The 19,859-nt window shown below is 44.6% G+C and overlaps 1 protein-coding gene across 1 annotated transcript; it reads left to right on the plus strand.

The window, feature by feature from the left end:
• Positions 1–1,258: 1,258 nt before the first annotated feature.
• Positions 1,259–10,433, plus strand: LOC307209856 (vomeronasal type-2 receptor 26-like; the record flags this gene model as incomplete). Its single annotated transcript, XM_079965220.1, has 5 exons — positions 1,259–1,470; positions 1,912–2,203; positions 2,485–3,297; positions 8,813–8,939; positions 9,535–10,433. The coding sequence occupies 5 exons, from the start codon at positions 1,259–1,261 to the stop codon at positions 10,431–10,433; spliced, it is 2,343 nt and encodes a 780-aa protein (XP_079821346.1).
• Positions 10,434–19,859: the final 9,426 nt, after the last annotated feature.

A 19,859-nucleotide genomic window follows, 5' to 3' on the forward strand; every position in this document is an offset into this window, starting at 1 on the left:
TATGCAGTTAGTGACATTCAGTATTGTAGCTGAAAGTGATTCTACCTTGGTCTGCCTCTCAATCCAGACAGATCGCTTATTGAATGGAGCAACCAAGTTTTTCCAGGAAAACAGCCTCCCAGTCAAACATCTGCGTTTAGTTAAATTGTTGCCATTCAAACTTTCTTCTAAGCTTCTTCTGCTGCCTAACATGGACCTCAGAGAGCACAGCACCTCTACTAATCACCACCAACACTACTGGCCTAACCCTGTTTTGTCTGTAGTGACCCATTTCAGGTAAGACCTGCTCACCTCCCACTCAAGAGCTCCCTTGGGCAGGGGGAGGTGGTGTTGCAGGGGCTCCCCCTAAGACTTCCTTTAGTGGTGTTCTACTTTGACATCTCTCAAGCTTCACTGAGCTCCAGTCTTAGTTGAAGGATCTCTGTGTATTGCTGGAGCCTGAATGAAGTGGCTGGATGGCTGATGTCACTGTTTGAGTTATATGGAGATTTGTAATGTTATTGTCTGATTGATACACATGAAACCAATCTATTCCACCTTTTATAAATGCCAGCATTTCTTGTATTTCTTCTTCACTTCATGTTTTTCTAAAGATCAGGTATTGGCTGTGTGCTGGGAATATGTTTCTATGAACATGCAGAATTTGATGCTGAGCCAAGAAGATATGTCCCAACTCCATAAGAAAGATCTATTTTCCTGCAGTGCCCTATGCCTTGTTAGCCAAAATTCCCATTAAGTTCAATGGGACACACAGAACCTGGACTTCCTTACTTGGGACTAAGCCCAAGGGCCATATGCTGTTGAGGCCAAACTTGCACACAAACACATACATGTCAAACTTTGGCAATTCACCTGTGATTCATTGTAAACATGTTTTTCCTCCAGCTCTGCACCTGCCACCCAAGCTTCGCAATGACTAAAGTTTGTTGCAGTGGTCAAATTTATTCTCCTTATAATTATCGAAATCATAGCTATTTATCATTGCCAAGCTCTAGAGATATTTATGGAGGTTGCCAAGACAGCACAATCAAGGGCAGCATGAGGTTATATCTAGCTCTGTGCCTGGGGAGAAAGGTTGATGCAGAGAATAGCTGATATGTCAGAGACAGTCTCATTGAACAGCTGAGGGATACCTGAATGCTACTCATACTGGGAAAGTCACTGCAGCTTTGCTCTTGCAAGAGCTGTTGACTTCTGATTATCTGGCTGGGCAGGAGAGAGGAGCAGCCACAAGAGAAGTGTAGGAGCTACAGGCGAAATGATTTCCTTCCTGCTTCTCCTGCTAATGACGCATGGAGACTGCGAAAATCAAGGGAAAAGATGTCCCTTGAATCTGATCTGGGAAGAGAGTCGAACACAGAATTACTACCGGCCCGGAGACTTCATAATTGCTGGGATCATATCTCCAAGTATGTTGACTCTAGCAGACCCATACATTTTTTCCCAGATTCCCTCAAAAAGGCTTGGATGGTAAGTGATTAGATGCCGCTGGATGTCATGCTTCTCCAACACCACTCCAATAGTTTCTACTTAATTCATAATAATAAAAGCAATATTCCACTTCGAAGGCTGTGTGCCTCTCTGTTTTCTTTCTTTCTTTCTTTCTTTCTTTCTTTCTTTCTTTCTTTCTTTCTTTCTTTCTTTCTTTCTTTGCAATGGAAGTTTTTATTTTTAAGTGGTAAATAGATTTACACCTTGTAATTAGTTGATCCTCAGATGAAGAGCAGTATATAAATTTATTCAATAAATAAATAATAATAAATATATGCCTTGTCTCAGCCCAAACTACAAACATACATATCATTGTTTGGGGATGAGCTACTTTGAGATTGAGATTGCCTAGAAATAACATTTGTTTTCTTTACATGGTGAATAGGTTTCTGACATTTTTAATTTGATGTTTCATTGCAGTTTTATGCCTAGGTACTACTGTCACATCTTGTCCTTCTTGTTCTCCGTTCAGGAGATCAACCTGGATTCCAGATTCTTACCCAACATCTCCTTGGGCTACAACCTCTTTGAGAACTTTTTGGATGCAAGGATGACTTCTGCTGCCATGCTAGACCTGCTTGCAGGGGGGCAAAGCAATATTCCAAACTATAACTGTGGAGAATGGAATAACCTGCTGTCTGTTCTTGAAGGGAGCAATTCTGCCATCTCGAAAGAGATTTCAGTCATGTCTGGCATCTACAAAATCCCACAGGTATGAAGGATAGGGACAAGAAATAAATTCCACTTTCTTTCCAGGAGAGTCAATATGGGAAATGAAAAAGTGAGCAAATCCTTAGTGATAGTAGATCTTTCTTCCAGCATCCACCAATCTGGCACTCTCCAAATATTTCAGACTAAAACTGCAATCAACCGCAGCAAGCACATTTTTTTCCAGACAATAACAGATAATAAGTAATAACAGACAATAAATACAGTATCTATTCCTTTTCCTGAAAGTGAAACAAATCACTAATCTATTTCTTTTATCAACAGATCAGTTATGGCTTTATGACTCAGACACTGGATGAGAAAACTGAAGTCCCCTTTGTCTACCAAATGGTCCCCAAGGGAGAAAGTCAGTATTGGGGGATTGTGAAGTTGCTACTGAATTTTGGATGGACGTGGACTGGCCTCTTGGTTTCAGACAATGATACTGGAGAAAGGTTCTTGAGTGCCTTGACACCTCTGATGATCAACAATGGAATCTGCATTGCCTTATTAAAAAGAATACCAGAACATAACCTAGATCCATATCTCATCCCAAGTGAACCATTAATCATATGGGACAAAGTCAAAATATTTGTTTACTATAAAAGCAGTTACAGGGCATGGACTGAACTCATGATAATACAACAATTTCTTGAGAAACAAATTGGGGGGAAAGTCTGGATCTCAACAGGTCTTCAAGACATTAATGTTAATTTGAATACGAATCCGGATCTCTTCCAGTACATCCATGGATCTTTGTCCTTCATAATGAAGCCCCAACTAAGAAAAAATTACCATAATTACTATAATACAGTTTCCAAAATTCTTGGACAGTTTTGGGTTAAAGCATTTCATTGCTTATATAGAAAGGACACATTGGCTGAAAAAGGTCGGACAAGATGCACAGAGAATGAGAAACTGGAGTTGCTGCCTGGAGAGGAGCTGGAGAGAGCCCTGTCTCAAGACAGCTACATCACGTACTTCAGTGTCCAAGCTGTGGCTCAGGCTTTGAATGCTGCATATTCATCTAGATCAAAGGTCATGCTGATGGCGAGTGGTGGAGACAGGCTGGAACGTCAAAGGCTACAGCCATGGCAGGTATTTCCTTTTCCTTGTTGCAAATTGCAACTCATTTCCCCACCACTGGAATCAAATTTAGGGCTGAGGATTCCCCCACCCCCCTTTTTGCTCATTTTGGCGGAAAATCTCATTAGTGAGTCTTGTGGTGGAAGTAAACCTTTCTGCCTATTGTGGTTAGGTTAGAACAGCCCCCCACCATCTAGTTCTTCTTCTCTGGCGCCCTGAGAGAGATGCAGCCATCATAGCAGAAGTTGGTTCCTCCTCATCTTCCACTGTTTCCCTGCTGGGACTTGAAATTGCCCATCAACTGTAAAATAGAAGGAATTTTTAATTCTATAAAGGTAAAGGTAAAGGTACCCCTGCCCGTACGGGCCAGTCTTGACAGACTCTGGGGTTGTGCGCCCATCTCACTTAAGAGGCCAGGGGCCAGCGCTGTCCAGAGACACTTCCGGGTCACGTGGCCAGCGTGACATCGCTGCTCTGGCGAGCCAGAGCCGCACACGGAAACGCCGTTTACCTTCCCGCTGGTAAGCGGTCCCTATTTATCTACTTGCACCCGGAGGTGCTTTCGAACTGCTAGGTTGGCAGGCGCTGGGACCGAGCAGCGGGAGCGCACCCCGCCGCAGGGATTCGAACCGCCGACCTTTCGATCGGCAAGCCCTAGGCGCTGAGGCTTTAACCCACAGCGCCACCTGCGTCCCTTTAATTCTATATTAATATCTAAACTTTTACATGATAAAATTGGCCTTTGTCAAAAGAGTGCAGGGCGGTTTAACAACTTGGATAGTATGAAACACACTGTAAAACTACAGAAAGAACATGAAAAGCAAAGAGCTTCTCAGCTTGCTGGAAAAGCTGTTGAAATAAAAATATTTTTTTTTAAAGGATTTATATTTAAATGATAGTAACTGTTAAGAAATTTACCTCTATGCCAATAAATTAGCACAACCAAATGATAATGGGAGACGATGTCCTCCTTTGTGGCATTGTGCAAGTTCCACTGAAAGCGGCTACTCTTTGAAAGGAAAGAAGAGACTTCAATTTGCAGGCTTCCACATTATCTAGGATTCTGAGCAACCAAAGTTTCAATCTCATGATAGTATGTATGTGCAAATTCCCCCTACTTTCAGATAATTTTACCAGGCAGGGGGACTACTCTGTACAGCCACATATCCCACTCCTATGCTCTTGGCTGTGAGGAGACCTGAGCAGCCCCTATTGACAAATAACCTTCCCTGGTGATACAGTGAGTAGCTGAGGAAATGGTGTTCTATTCATAAGGTAATGGTCTAACTGTGCACTAGGAGTGCCAATATGGCCCCTATGCCTGGGCCTGTAGGTGTCATGCAGCGCGCATGGCTCTGGCACCAAAATTTGTGCATACGCGACCCCTTCATGGGAAATTTTGTCGGTGCTTGGGCACCCAGGGCCCCATGGAGTTGGCATCTATGCTGTGCACTGATTTGTAGGATTTGTAGGACCATCTATGTTTAAAAAGTTTTTTATTTGTGCTATTTTTATTTTTTAAGAAGTATTTTATTGTCTTTTGTATTTATCTTATTCTTCAGAAACCTTTTTTTTTAATACAATGAGTTGCCTACAAATGTTCTAATAAAGAAAAAGGAATGGTTGCAAAAGGCTCATGAGTCCAGATGAAATGTGCACAGACCCCAATTCCTCTCTCTCTCTCTCTCTCTCTCTCTCTATATATATATATATATATATATATGTTTTCAAATACAAAACAGAATTATACATTCCATATATCTTAATTACATCTTATTTCTCTTTTTTGACTTCCCTCAATTTGCCAATCCTTCATCTTTTAACTTTTTACACGTTTCTTCCTTATGGTTTATAATATTACTGTAAACTTCCTCCCATTTTTAATACTTATTATAACATTCTCCCATCACAGCGCTTCATTAAAACTTACAAACGTAATCTGATTATCACTTAATTTCTGCAAATATTCAATAAATTTTTCCCAGTTTTCTGTAAATCTTTGGTCTCGTCAGTTCCAGATCCTTCCTGTCATTCTGTCCAATTCTGCATAGTCCATCAATTTTGTTCTCCATTCTTCTATTGTAGGTAGCTCCTCCTATTTCCATTTCTGGGCCATCAATATTCTTGCCGCTGTCACTGCATATAAAAATAACTTCTTTTCTTTCTTATTTATCTCGTTACCTGTAATGCCTGGTTTCTTAACAAATGTATATTTCAACATTTTCTTCAATTCATTATATACTATTTCCCAAAAGCTTTTTACTTTCCTGCATTCCCACCACATATGATAGAATGTACCTTCTTTTTCTTTACATTTCCAACATTTGTTACTAGTCTTGTACATTTTTGCTAACTTCACCAGTGTTACATAGCATTGATACATCATTTTCATCACATTTTCTTTTATAGTTGTACATGCAGTAAATCTTAGACCTTCTTTCCATAATTTTTCCCAATCCTCCATTTGTATATTATGTCCTAAGTCTTTGGCCCAATCAATCATAACTAATTTTACCTCTTCATCCTTCGTGCACCATTCTAGTCATATCTTGAAAATTTTGGTAAAATTTTAAAATCATTATTCAATATTTCTGTCTGAAATTTTGATTCCTCATCAGCAAAACCCCTTTGATTTAAATCTTTTCTGAACATTTCACTAATTTGAAAAAAATGCAACCAGTCATTAACATAATCCTTAATTTCTTGAATGGTCTCATTTTCCATTTACCTTCTCTTTTACTTATTAACTTCTCATATGTCACCCATCCCCTAGTCAGATTGACTTTTTTCACACTCATCTCCTCCAACGGCGATAACCAATATGGAGTTTTTTGTTCCAACAGATTTTGAGAGCCAGTGTGGTGTAGTGGTTAAGAGCGGTAGTCTCATAATCTGGGGAACCGGGTTCACATCTCCGCTCCTCCACATGCAGCTGCTGGGTGACCTTGGGCCAGTCACACTTCTTTGAAGTCTCTCAGCCCCACTCACCTCACAGAGTGTTTGTTGTGGGGGAGGAAGGGAAAGGAGAATGTTAGCCGCTTTGAGACTCCTTAAAGGGAGTGAAAGGCGGGATATCAAATCCAAACTCTTCTTCTTTCCCACACTTCAATCAGAGACCTTCTTATGATGTGATTTTCGAAACCTTTATGTACATGTTTCTTTTCATACCACAAATACGCATGCCACCTGAATCTATTGTCAAAACCTTCCAAGTCAGTATCTTCTAATTTCACCCATTCCTTCAACCAACAGAGGCAGGATGCTTCATAGTACAGTTTCAAGTCTGGCAGGGCAAAGCCTCCTCTTGCTTTCGCATCTGTCAATATCTAAAATTTTATCCTCGGCTTCTTACCCTGCCAGATATACCTTGAAATTTCTCTTTGCCAATTTTTAAAAATTGCTGCCCCTTTGATTACTGGAACTGTTTGAAATAAAAATAACATCTTCGGTAGCACATTCATTTTAATCGTTGCAATTCTTCCCCAAAATGACAATTTCATTCTTCTCCACACCTCTAAGTCCCTTTTAATTTTAGTTCATGTTGGAACATAATTATTCTGAAACAAATCAATACTCATGGGGGTTAACCATACTCCTAAATATTTAACTTTCTTAACCACTTCTATCTCTGTTTGTTGCTGTAATCTATTAATTACCTCCTGATCTATATTTTTGGTAATTGCTTTAGTTTTTTTCTTGTTCAGAATAAATCCTGCCGACTGAAAATGGAATGGCTTCAAAAGGCTCATAAGTCCAGATGAAATATGCACAGACCCCAATTCCTAGGAGATTAAAGCTCAAAGTGTAGAGGGCTTATATTCAACTTTTCTATTTCATAAATGCCGGTGTTCTTTCCTGCCGTTCCAGCTTCACCCATTCTTAAGAGGACTCCAGTTTTTGAATACTTCCATGGGCAGCCTCAGATTGGATGAGAACGGGGAGATTCCATTCTACTATGACATTGAGAACTGGGTGATGTTTCCCAATAAGTCTCGTGTAAGAGTGCTGGTTGGGAGTATAGGGAGAGACGGATCCACTGACATGAAGTTCACAATCAACTCACAAGCCATTGTCTGGCCCAAGTGGTTTGAGAAGGTATGGCATACTACTCTATCCCACATCTGTAATGGTCTAATCACTAACTGAATAATTCCAAGGGCACTTTGACTAGAGCCCTTTGCACACCTGTCGGGGAGTAAGGGCTCATTGACACTTCCATTTGTGCCACAATGTGACTTACAGGTCCTGATCTGTTTTATGGTGTTTTTTTCTCCCAGCACTTTCCTGTGGAAACCTGATTGCCATTTGCTTTGATTCAGTGGTAAAATGTGGGTTTTCTTAGGGAAAGTACTGAGATAGACAGGAAGGAAGGAAGGAAGGAAGGAAGGAAGGAAGGAAGGAAGGAAGGAAGGAAGGAACAAGGAAGGAAGGGAGGGAGGGAGGGAGGGAGGGACTGCTTTGACATGGAGCTTTAATGCATGGACCTGTGACTAGAAAGATGGCCCAAAAGGAAGTGTGGATAAGCCCTAATCAGTGGAGTGCAGGATTTCCAAAGTCAGCCCAGGGGGTGAATGAGATTCATGTCCAGATTTCAGGAAGCAAGGAGTGGAAAGGAGAGCTCTTGCTACCTGGAATCTTGATGGCATCTCCTGGCCTGTGTTAACAACATGGTGCCAGCATACTACCGTGCAGGGAGGGGTTGATTGGAAACTGAATGCCGTACTCTTGACACCAAGGATTCCACCTTAAGCAATTAGCATTATTAGCAGCAGCAATGGCATTAATAGAGGGATGGGAGATAGAAGGTCTAAGTGGAAGAAGCTGTCGCAAGAGGCTCATCTCCCCATTCTTTGCCAAGACTCAAAACACTTTGGAAAAAGAATAATAATAATGTAACCATAATTCCGGAGGCACTTTTTGAAATTGGAGTCTTCAGGTGGTGGTATGTTTAACTGCTGCTCCCGTTGCTCTGTCTCAGCTGCTGCCAACCTAGCAGTTCAAAAGCATACCAGTGCAAGTAGATAAATAAGTACCGCTGCAGCAGGAAGGTAAATAGTGTTTCTGTGCACTTTGGCACTCATCACAGTGTCCTATTGCACCGGAAGCCATTTAGTCATGCTGGCCACATGACCAGGAAAGCTGTCTCAGGATGGACGCCAGCTCCCTTGGCCTGAAAGGGGGGATGAGTGCCGCATGCCACAGTCACCTTTCACTGGATTTAACCATCTAGGGGTCCTTCATAAGTATGTTCTATTGCTGCTCTTTTCTTATCTCTGCCATTCTAGGGTTTCTCATTTGCTTTTTTAATATATACTTTTGCATAGAATAGTCCGATATAATTGTCTGAACAAAAAAGGAAACACACCAAAGAGTTTTCCCTGCCATGCATCAAAATGCTTCCTGGAAAAGTGCCTGGGGTCAGTGGGAATAGGGACCCTTCTTAGGTCCTTTCCAAATTCCATAAATGAATGTCATAGACACAAATAGTCCTGACACTTTCTGTTTGATGCATGTTCTCTATGTTTAGACTGTACCTAGCTCCAGGTGTACCAAAAGCTGTCAACCTGGATACGCCAAAGTGGTTCAAGAAGGAAAGCCCGTTTGCTGCTATGCTTGTGCCCCATGTGCAGAAGGGACCATCTCTGCTCAGGAAGGTGGGTGAATATAAACAGGAGCCCTTTTGAGAATAGAAATTGTGGAAACATTCACTTAGTGACCTTTTCTGTGAAGAGTCAAAATACATTTTTGAATGTATCTCCTTTTTTGGCTTCCCTATTTTTATTCATCTATGTTAATTCTAGGAAGTGGGTTGAAACAAAGAATGAAAAGGAAGCAATTGGTGGACAACAAAGTAACAATCATGGTGAGGGCATCCTCAGTGATCAAATATATTATTTATGTAAAGTAAAACCATTTCACATGGAAGAGGACAGTATAAATTCAGCAAAAGCTGCACAAGCAGCAGATCTGTGGGAGGTCACTGCCTCTCAGCTTTACCTGTATCACAAGGTTGTTTTGGTGATAAAACTGAGAAATTTTTGAAAACCACCTCTATCATCATGGAGGAAGGCAACAGTATAAGCACAAATATAAAATAAGCAAATAAACAAACCAATTTTATCTACTCCTTTTTTGGACATTCTTTTTTCCTGGCCCTCCCTTGTATGGACATCTTGCCCCCTAAAATGTAATAGAACATAGATGGTTATGGATTTAAATGATGCTAAAGCACTCCTTTTACCTCCTTAGATGCAAAGAATTGTACCAAATGTCCCGAAGATCAGCATCCAGACAAGGGTCAAGTTCAATGTGTTCCCAAACGTATCTCCTTCCTGACCTATGAAGAAACTTTGGGAAGCCTTCTAGCTTCCATTGCAATCTTGCTGCTATTAATGACAAGCATTGTTTTAGGAATCTTCCTTAAGTACAAAGAAACGTCCATAGTCAAAGCCAATAACCGGGACCTCTCCTACATCCTCCTTGTCTCCCTCCTGCTCTCTTTTTCGTCCTCCTTCCTATTCATTGGTCGGCCAAAGAAAGAAACCTGCCTTCTCCGACAAATGGTCTTCAGCATCATCTTCTCTGTTGCCGTCTCTTCTTTGTTGGCTAAAACCATCACTGTGGTGCTGGCCTTCATGGCCACCAAGCCAGGGAACAGAGTGAGGAGATGGCTGGGGAAAAGTCTGGCCAACGCTGTTGTCATTTCCTGTTCCAGTGTCCAAGTTCTCATCTGCACCACCTGGCTGAGTACCTCTCCCCCATTCCCAGAGTCTGACATGCACTCTCAGCCTGCAGAGATTATCCTGCAATGCAATGAAGCGTCTGTGGCCATGTTTTATGGTGCCCTGGGCTACATGGGCTTCCTGGCAGCCATCTGCTTCACGGTGGCTTTCCTAGCCAGGAAGCTGCCTGGGGCCTTCAATGAGGCCAAGCTGATCACCTTCAGCATGCTGGTTTTCTGCAGTGTTTGGGTGTCCTTTGTGCCCACCTACCTGAGCACCAAGGGGAAATACATGGTAGCCGTGCAGGTCTTCTCTATGTTGGCCTCCAGTGCTGGGCTTCTGGGCTGCATCTTCATCCCAAAGTGCTACATCATTATACTGAGGCCTGATCTGAACACAAAGGAGCACTTGACAACAAAAACCTAAAGATGGCAGCAGATTCTCCAGGCTATATAAAGGGATGGGTTTTGCTTAAAACAGAAAATTAATCAGAAACAGTTGGTGTGAACTTAATTCAGGTGTGATAGAGGACCTTGGGACATGTAGTGGGCTTCAGGTTCCCTGTTATTATTCTACAATAGGTACTTACATACTTTTACATAGCCTTTACCCTTTTCTTTTTAGCCAGGAAAAGATTCACTATATATTTATTGTTGTAACCAATCCTAGTATCTTATGGTGAAGGGCAGGTGGGGTGTGTGTGAGAATGTGAGGATATCAGTGCTTCCTTTTATCCATTATTTCCCAACATGTGGTGATGATATCTAGTTTTTCTCCAAACAGTTCAAAATATCTAACAAGAATTCAGAATTCAGGTTGCAGCAAGGGAGATTCCGACGACACATATGGAAAAGCTCTTTGCCAGTAAGAGCTGTTTGACAGTGGAGGTGGTGATCTCTCCTTCTTTGGAGGTTTTCAAGGAGAGTTAGGGTGGCCAAATATCAAGGATGCTTTAGCTGAGATTCCTGCATTGTTGGTGGTTGGACGAGATGACCCTCAGGGTCCCTTCCAGCTCTACAATTCTATGTGAACTTCTAGATTCCCCATCCTCCTGGCCCTAACTCAAAGACCACAAGCGCTTCAGCCTCTCTTCACAGTGAACATGCTCCAGCCTCAAACATGCTTCGGACTCTTTACAATTCTTTCTTGACCTCATAAAATCTTTGAGAAGTGACCAGAATGACAAAGAATTCTGCTGTGTTTCTGCTGCAGCAGTGTGTGTGTGTGTGTGTGTGTGTGTGTGTGTGTGTGTAGAGTGCCAGGGCTGTTAGCTATCTATCTATCTATCATCTATCTATCTATCTATCTATCTATCTATCTATCATCTATCTATATAAAATAATAATGTTTATTAAAGTTTCAATTGTTACAAAAAGAGAAAGAAATAATTCCAAGTTAAACAAAAACTTAATAACACATCACAATAAAGAAAGAAGAGAATAGGGGAAAAAATTTATAAAAAAACAGAAAAACAGAAAAATGGAAACAATTAAAAAACACAACGAACCTTCCCATGACTTATCTTTCATTTGCTTGTTTCCTTGACCTCCTCGCACCTCCCTTTTTTGTATTCTAGTTCGGTTAGCTATTTCAGCAGATCCTTTCCATCTTTCCCAATTTTTATCCTATAATTTATCTTAATATAATGTAACTTTACCTTTCCTCCTTTCATCCATTAACAATCTATTTTTACTTAATCCTTTATAATATTTCTGCTAAAGCCACATAACTTCATTCCAGCCTCCTTCTAACATTCCTTAATTTTACAATGTTTCTGTTAATAAACTTTAAATTTCTTCCAATCTTCTTCCACCGACTCTTCTCCCTGGTCTCGGATTCTGCCAGTCATTTCCGCCAGTTCCATTGTTAGCTATATATTTTAAAGCTTGTTTACTTGCTAAAAGTTAGTGATGATCCGTTGCTGTTGCTTGAGCTGCCTGAAGATGCTTCCCTGGTGGTTTTTGAGGGCTAAGGTTCTTGGATGAATCAAGATGCAATGTGGACACCCAAGGAGGAGAAACCTCTGAGCTTTATTGCAAGATAGAAGAGGGAGGCTTGAAGTAATATAAGTACTTCTAACATGGTGTGATATTTTTCTGTTTCTTTCCCCTATAAATATTCATTGGTGGGATACAAAGTGTGGGTTCCACCAAATGCTCTTTTCAGAGTCCAAGCATTTATCAGGTTTTTCTTCCATGTGGATTTTCTGATGAAAAATCACACTTGAGCTAAACCTGAAGTGACTTTCACATTCAAAACACGAATACATTATTACAGGAGTGCGACTATCATCAATAAGTTTTTGCAAGTTACATCTCATTGGTTTATGTCACTTTATTTTCTTTAAATTTACCATATTTTATCATGTATAAGATACTTCCATGTAGTAGTAATAGTAACAACAACAACAACAACAACAACAACAACAACAACAACAGCAACAACAACAATTTTATTATTTATAACCCACCCATCTGGCTGGGTTTCCCCAGCCACTCTGGGCGCCTTACAACACTTAAAAAATGGTAAAACATCAAACATTAAAAACTTCCATAAATAGGATTACCATCAGATGTCTTCTAAAAGTCAAAGTTGTTTATTTCCTTGACATCTGGTGGGAGGGCGTTCCACAGGGAGGGTACCACTACTGAGAAGGCCCTCTGCCTGGTTCCCTGTAACCTCACTTTTTGCAGTGCGGGAAATGCCAGGAGGTCATTGGAGCGGGACCTCAGTTTCTGGGCTGAACAGTGGGTGGAGGAGACGCTCCTTCACATACAAAATGACCCCTATTTTTTAGAACTCAAAAAGATCACCGAAAGTTGTTGAGGTTCTTGCATGGCTACGCAGCACTGCCACCACCACCCAACAAGGGAAGCTCAATGCTGGTGCTCTTACTGCTTCCCACATCGCTGTCTTCGTATTAACATCGGCTTCAACCCAGCTCATTGTTTTATGTTGTTGTTGTTTAGTCATTTAGTCGTGTCCGACTCTTCGTGACCCCATGGACCAGAGCACGTCAGGCACTCCTGTCTTCCACTGCCTCCCGCAGTTTGGTCAGACTCATGCTGGTATCTTTGAGAACACAGTCCAACCATCTCATCCTCTGTTGTCCCCTTCTCCCTGTGCCCTCAATCTTTCCCAACATCAGGGTCTTTTCCAGGGAGTCTTGTCTTCTCATGAGGTGGCCAAAGTATTGGAGCCTCAGCTTCAGGATCTGTCCTTCCAGTGAGCACTCAGGGCTGATTTCCTAAAGAATGGATACGTTTGATCTTCTTGCAGTCCATGGGACTCTCAAGTCTCCTCCAGCACCATAATTCAAAAGCATAAATTCTTCGGCGATCAGCCTTCTTGATGGTCCAGCTCTCACTTCCATACATCACTACTGGGAAAACCATGGCTTTAACTATACGGACCTTTGTTGTCAAGGTGATGTCTCTGCTTTTTAAGATGCTGTCTAGGTTTGTCATTGCTTTTCTCCCAAGAAGCAGGCGCCTTTTAATTTTGTGACTGCTGGCACCATCTGCAGCAATCGTGGAGCCCAGGAAAGTAAAATCTCTCACTGCCTCCATTTCTTCCCCTTCTATTTGCCAGGAGCATTGTCTTATACATGGCAAAATTTGGTAATGATTTGTAACATTCTGCAAACTGCTTTATTTCATCCAAATGTTATACAGTGGAACCTTGTGTTATGGCGGGGATCAATTTTGGAGGCCCCGCCACAACCTGAAAATGATGTGACCCCAAGCATCACGTCTGCGCATGCGTGAACAGCGCAAACCCGGAAGTAACTCATTCCGGTACTTCCGGATTTGCACCGGTCGCAAACCAAGGGTGATGTAAGCCACGGGCAATGTTACCCAAGGCTCCACCATAATATCATTAAACTTTGTACATCAATTGACACATTTCAGTGACAAAGTTGAACCTGTGTCTGACACTGGTTATGCTTTATTTCCTGTGTATCATTGAACATTTACATTTTTAAAAAACGTAGTATAAACACTGACAACTGGGAAGTACTGGCCTGAGACTGCTCTAGTTGGAGAACAGCCTTTACCAAAGGTGTCATGGGCTTTGAAGACACTCAAACTCAGGATGCAAGGGAGAAACGTGATGAGAGTAAGGCACGCTTGGCAAATCCTCACTGTGATCAACTCCCACCTGGAAACTGGCCTCCACAGTCACCTACGGACTCATTGTTAAAACCGTGTTTATGGATGACAATCTTACTTGGCTATGAGTGATTGCCAAAGAAGAAGATCATTGAACAAATTTGAACCTGGAGTGAAGGACCCAGTTAGCAGTGGTGCATATGCCAGCATTTGGCCTGTTACATGCTAGCATGAATTGGACCCCCAATGTAACCATGATGACATTATAATTTGTACAGGAAGACTAAACTATTGTAACAGTGATCTAGGCAGAGGAGTGTTGGGGTGAGGAATTGGATGACTGAAACATGTGTGGCCTTGTCTCATAGTAAAGACATCAGTCATATCAACAGGACTGTTTGTGAATTTTTCAGGAACAGTGTGGAAATATGTGGAAAGTCACACTCCACATTTGCACTCCGGAAAAGGGTGTTTGGAAACCAGCACAAACAACCTTTGGCTGTTGTTTTTATTTTGATTACGTATTGTAATGGGATATGGGGCTGCTTGTGCGTAAGTGCTTACTCTCTCAGAGTTTTGTAATCAGTTTCAAAACTCTCCCTCTCCGCGGAGCCATCGGTGCATGACTGCCTTAATCGCTGGCAGAATCCGTCAGTGGGCACTTCCGGAATTTCTTCCAACATAAGAGTTCCTCGACAGAAACTCTACGCCTTGATTCTCTACGTGACAGCTTCCTGCGCAGAGTAGGCGTCCCAAGGGGAGGTCCTGAGCTCTCCCTGCTGTTCTCACTGGAAGCGTCTCGGAGCCATTCCTCCGACTCGGTTTCCGCTGAAACTCTCCCTCTCCCCCTGCTGGTTCCCTCCTCAGCATCCGAGGGTCTCCTAGCATCCTGGAGCCCCTCCACCACCTGAAGCTCCGATGGTAGTTCCCTGACATCCACCTCCCCTCCAGGACCCCCCTCACCCCCCGTTCTCCCCCTTTCTCTGGGTGGTGAGGCGGGAACCCCCGGAAAGAATCTCCCCCATCTTCGGATGACTCGAAAACTGCTCTCCACCTACTACTATCCCTTCTTCCCAAATAATCTTCCCCATCTGATTCTTCTTCCTCTTCCTGTCCTGATTCCGGGAACCCCTCAAACTCCTCTTCCTCGTCAGTGGTGCCGAATTGCCCCTCCCAGAACCTAGCTAAGGGCTGGGGCCTCCTTGGGAACCTGCGGTGAAACTTTCCTACAATAAACTCATCCTTGACGGTTTTTGCTGGTACCCAAGCATTTTCGGACTCCGGTTCCCCTTCCCATGGCACTAAGTACTCCACCTGTTTGCCCTTCCACCGAGAGTCGAGTATTTCTGCTACATGACTGCTGCGCTCCCTCTCTTCTACTTGTGGTACCGCGGGAACCCCACCCTCTCGTCCCCGAAATTCCCGCCCTTCCCTGTATGGTGACAGTAATGACCTATGAAATACTGGATGTAGTTTCATGTTGTCTGGCAGCCTGAGTTTGAAGGCCACCGGATTGACCTGTTGTGTAACCTCGAAGGGTCCCAGTCTTTTCGGTCTCAATTTCTTGCAACCTCCCTTAAATGGTAACCCTTGTGTTGACAACCACACCCGGTCCCCAACCCTTATAGTCTCTCCTTCCCTTCTGCTCCTATCTGCCTGCTTCTTGTATGCTTCCTTGGCCCTATCTAAATTCAACTTCATTTGTTGATGTATTGCTTCCATTTCTTCCACAAAATGTTCCGCCGCCGGTACGCTCCATCTTTCCTCCCCTTCCCCTGGAAAGGCCCTGGGGTGACACCCGTAATTGGCCATAAATGGACTCATGCCCGTGGACACATTTTCTGCGTTATTGTACGCGAATTCTGCCAGGGCTAATTTCTCTACCCAGTCATTCTCTCTGTCATTTACATAACATCTCAGATATTGTTGCAAAATACTGTTTGCCCTTTCCGCCTGCCCATTGGTTTCTGGGTGCCTGGCGGTCGAGAAATTGACCTCCACGTGCAGTAGGCTCATGAGCTTCCTCCAGAACCTGGATGTAAATTGTTTTCCTCTGTCAGAGACCACCCTCAAGGGGGCGCCATGCAACCTAAAAATGTGTTTTACAAACAACCTGGCGGTTTCTTCCGCCGTTACCGCATGTGAGCAAGCTATAAAGTGGCACATCTTGGTTAACAAGTCTACTACTACCATGACCGCCGTTTTCCCCTTGGATTTGGGTAAATCCGTCATAAAATCGATGGACACTGCCTCCCATGGCTGTTCTGGTGTGGGTAATGGTTCCAGCAACCCCGCCGGTGCCGCCCTCTCCCCTTTGGCTCTCTGGCAGCGGTCGCACCCCCTTATATATTCTTGTACATCTTCCCTCACCTTTGGCCACCAGAACTGCCTGGTGACTAACAACATCGTCTTGTGTTGCCCAAAGTGCCCAGCTGTGGGGCTGTCATGCAGTTGTTTGAGTACCCTACTCCTCAATTCCTCCTCTGGTATATACAAAGCACCCTTGTAGTACAGTGCCCTGTTCCTTTCCTCAACCCCCCCCCCCGTGGTTCTCCCTGGCTCCCCTGAGCTCTCTGAGCTTATTTTGGGCCTATTCATCGCTCTCGGTCCCCTCTACCAGTTCTCGTTGTCCCACCAATGCTGCCCCACACACCCAGTGGTCCTCGGGTATCACATGTCTTTCTTCCAGTGCTCCCTCCCCCTCCATATATTCTGGCTTCCGGGAGAGAGCGTCCGCCCTTACGTTTTCTTCCCCCGGTACGTAGCGAATTTCAAAATGGAACTTGGAAAATTCCTGTGCCCGTCGCACTTGTCTCTGGTTCAGTACCCTGGCCGTTCTCCAATATTCCAGGTTCTTATGGTCTGTGCACACCTGGACCTTGTGTTGCGCTCCTATTAGTAGATGTTGCCAGTGTCAAAATGCTTCATAAATGGCCAGCAGTTCCCTCTCGTACACTGTGTAATTCCTTTCGGACTTATTCAACTTCCGCGAGAAGAAGGCACATGGCCTCCAGTCCGATGGATCCTTCCCCGGCTGGAGCAGTACCGCCCCTACCGCTCGGTCTGATGCATCGGTCTCCACCCTCATTGGTTTCTGCAGATCCACGTGCAAGAGCTGCTCTTCCGAAGCGAACGCCTTCTTTAGGCGGTCAAACGCTTGCTGCGCCTCTTCCGTCCATACAAATTTCTTCTTACTACTGAGGCAATCGGTGATGGGAGCCGTTAAATGGGCAAAGTTTTTGATGAACTTCCGATAGAAATTTCCAAACCCCAGGAATCTCTGCACGTCCTTCCTGGTTCTAGGTGTCTTCCATTCCAGTACCGCCTGTACTTTGCTCGGATCCATTGATAATCCCTTGTCTGACAAACGGTACCCCAGGAATTCCACCTCTCTTGTATGGAACTGGCACTTCTCCAGTTTGACCCATAGCTGGTTTGCTTGTAACCTGCTTAGTACTTCCCGGACATCTCTGACATGCTGCTCCTCATCCTCTGAGTAGACCAGCACGTTGTCTAAGAAGGCTACACAGTTCTTGTACAGCAAAGGTCCTAGAATGTGATGCATGAAAGATTGAAAGCATGCTGAGCCCCCCTGTAATCCAAAGGGCATAACGGGGTACTCGAAGGCCCCCAAGGGGGTAAACATGGTGGTTTTCCATTCATCCCCCTCCCTCATCCGTATCAGGTTGTACGCCCCCCTCAGGTCCAGCTTGGTAAAAATCTTTCCCTTCCTAACCCTGGTCAAAATGTCGTCAATTCTGGGCATGGGGAAGGCTACTGGTTCCGACACCGAGTTGACGGCCCTAAAGTCCACTACCAACCTGGGCTTATTCATGTCTTTTTTGTCCACAAAAAACACTGGACTGCCCCCCACCGCTCTCGACTCCCTGATGAAACCTCTCTTTAGGTTCTTGTCTATGAATTCCCTCAACTCCTGCATCTCTCTGTCCGACATGGCGTACAGTTTGCCCACTGGTAGCTGGGCTCCCGGGAGTAGGTTGATTTGACAGTCAAAGGGTCTATGAGGGGGCAGTCTATCTGCTTCCTTCTCACTGAAGACGTCACTCAGGTCGGCGTATTGCCGTGGTATTTCTCCCTTTTCCCCCACCACCATCCCTGCCAGACTTGCCATGGCTAACCCCGGGTTTCCTCTTCCCTTGCAGTGCTCCAAGCAATGAGCTGACCCGAAAGAGACCATTCACTGGTGCCATCCAACTAGCGGGTCATGTAGTGCCAGCCAGCTCATTCCCAAGATGATGGGAGGTCCCGCTAGGGTGGCTACATGAAATGCAATGACTTCCACGTGCCTTGCCACCCTCATTGTCGTGGGGGCCGTCTGTTGGGTTACTTCTCCTCCCAGAAGTTCCCTCCCATCAATCGTAGTGACCTGCAAAGGACGACTTAAGGGCAGCGTCTGTATCTGATGCTCTGATGCAAATTCCTTACTCATGAAATTGCAAGAGCTGCCTGAGTCTAACAAGGCTTTTATCGTGAGTGGATGTCCGTTGGGTAGCTCTAGCACCACCTCTATGGCGAGGGCCGCTCGGGGGGTTCAGGCTTGGGCACATTCACTGATCCTTGGCCTGGCTGCTGTGCCCTGTCGCTGGCAGCCAGGCGTTGGCTTTTACCTGCTCCTTAACCCCCTCCTCCTCACTCCCAACAGCCCCCACCATTCCTTGCCATGCCTTCCTTTGTGGGCAGACCCTGGCAAAATGTCCTGGCTGTTGGCAGAGGAAACACTTTTGGGCGCTCTTCCCCTCCTTCTTCCGCCCTTCGTTGAAATTTGAAGTTCCCCTCGCGCGCGCGCCTCCAATTTCCATCAGTTCCACTGGCGGGGAAGGTTGCTCTGGCATCTCAGGAATGCGGAAATCATTCCAACGCTCTCCTCTCCCTTCCCGCTTCTCCAGAGCCCTCGCCTCCTGGCGCGCCCCAATCGCAAGCGCCGCCTTGGTCAGCTGATCCATGGACTCCGGATGGGGCGCGTGGGAAAGTTCATCTTTCACCACTGGGGCTAGGCCTTCTTCAAACAACATTTGTATCGGGTCCGAAGCCAGGTCCCAACCCAGTTTGTGTATGAGCATGGTAAATTGCGCCCAATACTCTCGGACTGATTGATTTCCCTGTTTGCACACCATCAACTGCCTGCGTACCACGCCCTGTTCAATCTGGCTGGAAAACATCAAGTCCATCGCGATAAAGAATTTCCTCAAGTCCTTCAAAGCGTCATTATTCGATGCCATCAGGGGTCTAACTCATTCTCTAGCCCCCCCCCCTCGAGGTGTCCAATCACAAAAGCCACCCTCGCCTCCTCATCGGCAAAGTCATCGTACTGCAGGTTCAGGGCATACTGCATCTCTGTCTTAAAGGCTTGGTAGTTTCTTGGGTCACCCCCGAATATCTGCACCAACCCCGGTATCTTCCTTGCAATGGGGGTGGGTTTTCCCTGTGCATCCTGAGCTCTCCTTTCATCGAGCCGCGCTGTTAGCAGAGCCAGCTGGTGTTCCAAATCTCTGTTTCTCTCCTCCAGAGTTGGTCCTCCTCCAGCTCCCCCCGCTCCTCCGGCTCCGGTTGGGTTGCTCATGATGCCTTTCCTTCGCACAAGCAGCGTCAGCGACTGACGGATTGCTGTAATGGGATATGGGGCTGCTTGTGCGTAAGCGCTTACTCTCTCAGAGTTTTGTAATCAGTTTCAAAACTCTCCCTCTCCGCGGAGCCATCGGTGCATGACTGCCTTAATCGC

This window comes from Podarcis cretensis (assembly GCF_951804945.1).
Source record: "Podarcis cretensis genome assembly, chromosome: 2".
Classification (NCBI taxonomy): Eukaryota; Metazoa; Chordata; class Lepidosauria; order Squamata; family Lacertidae; genus Podarcis; species Podarcis cretensis.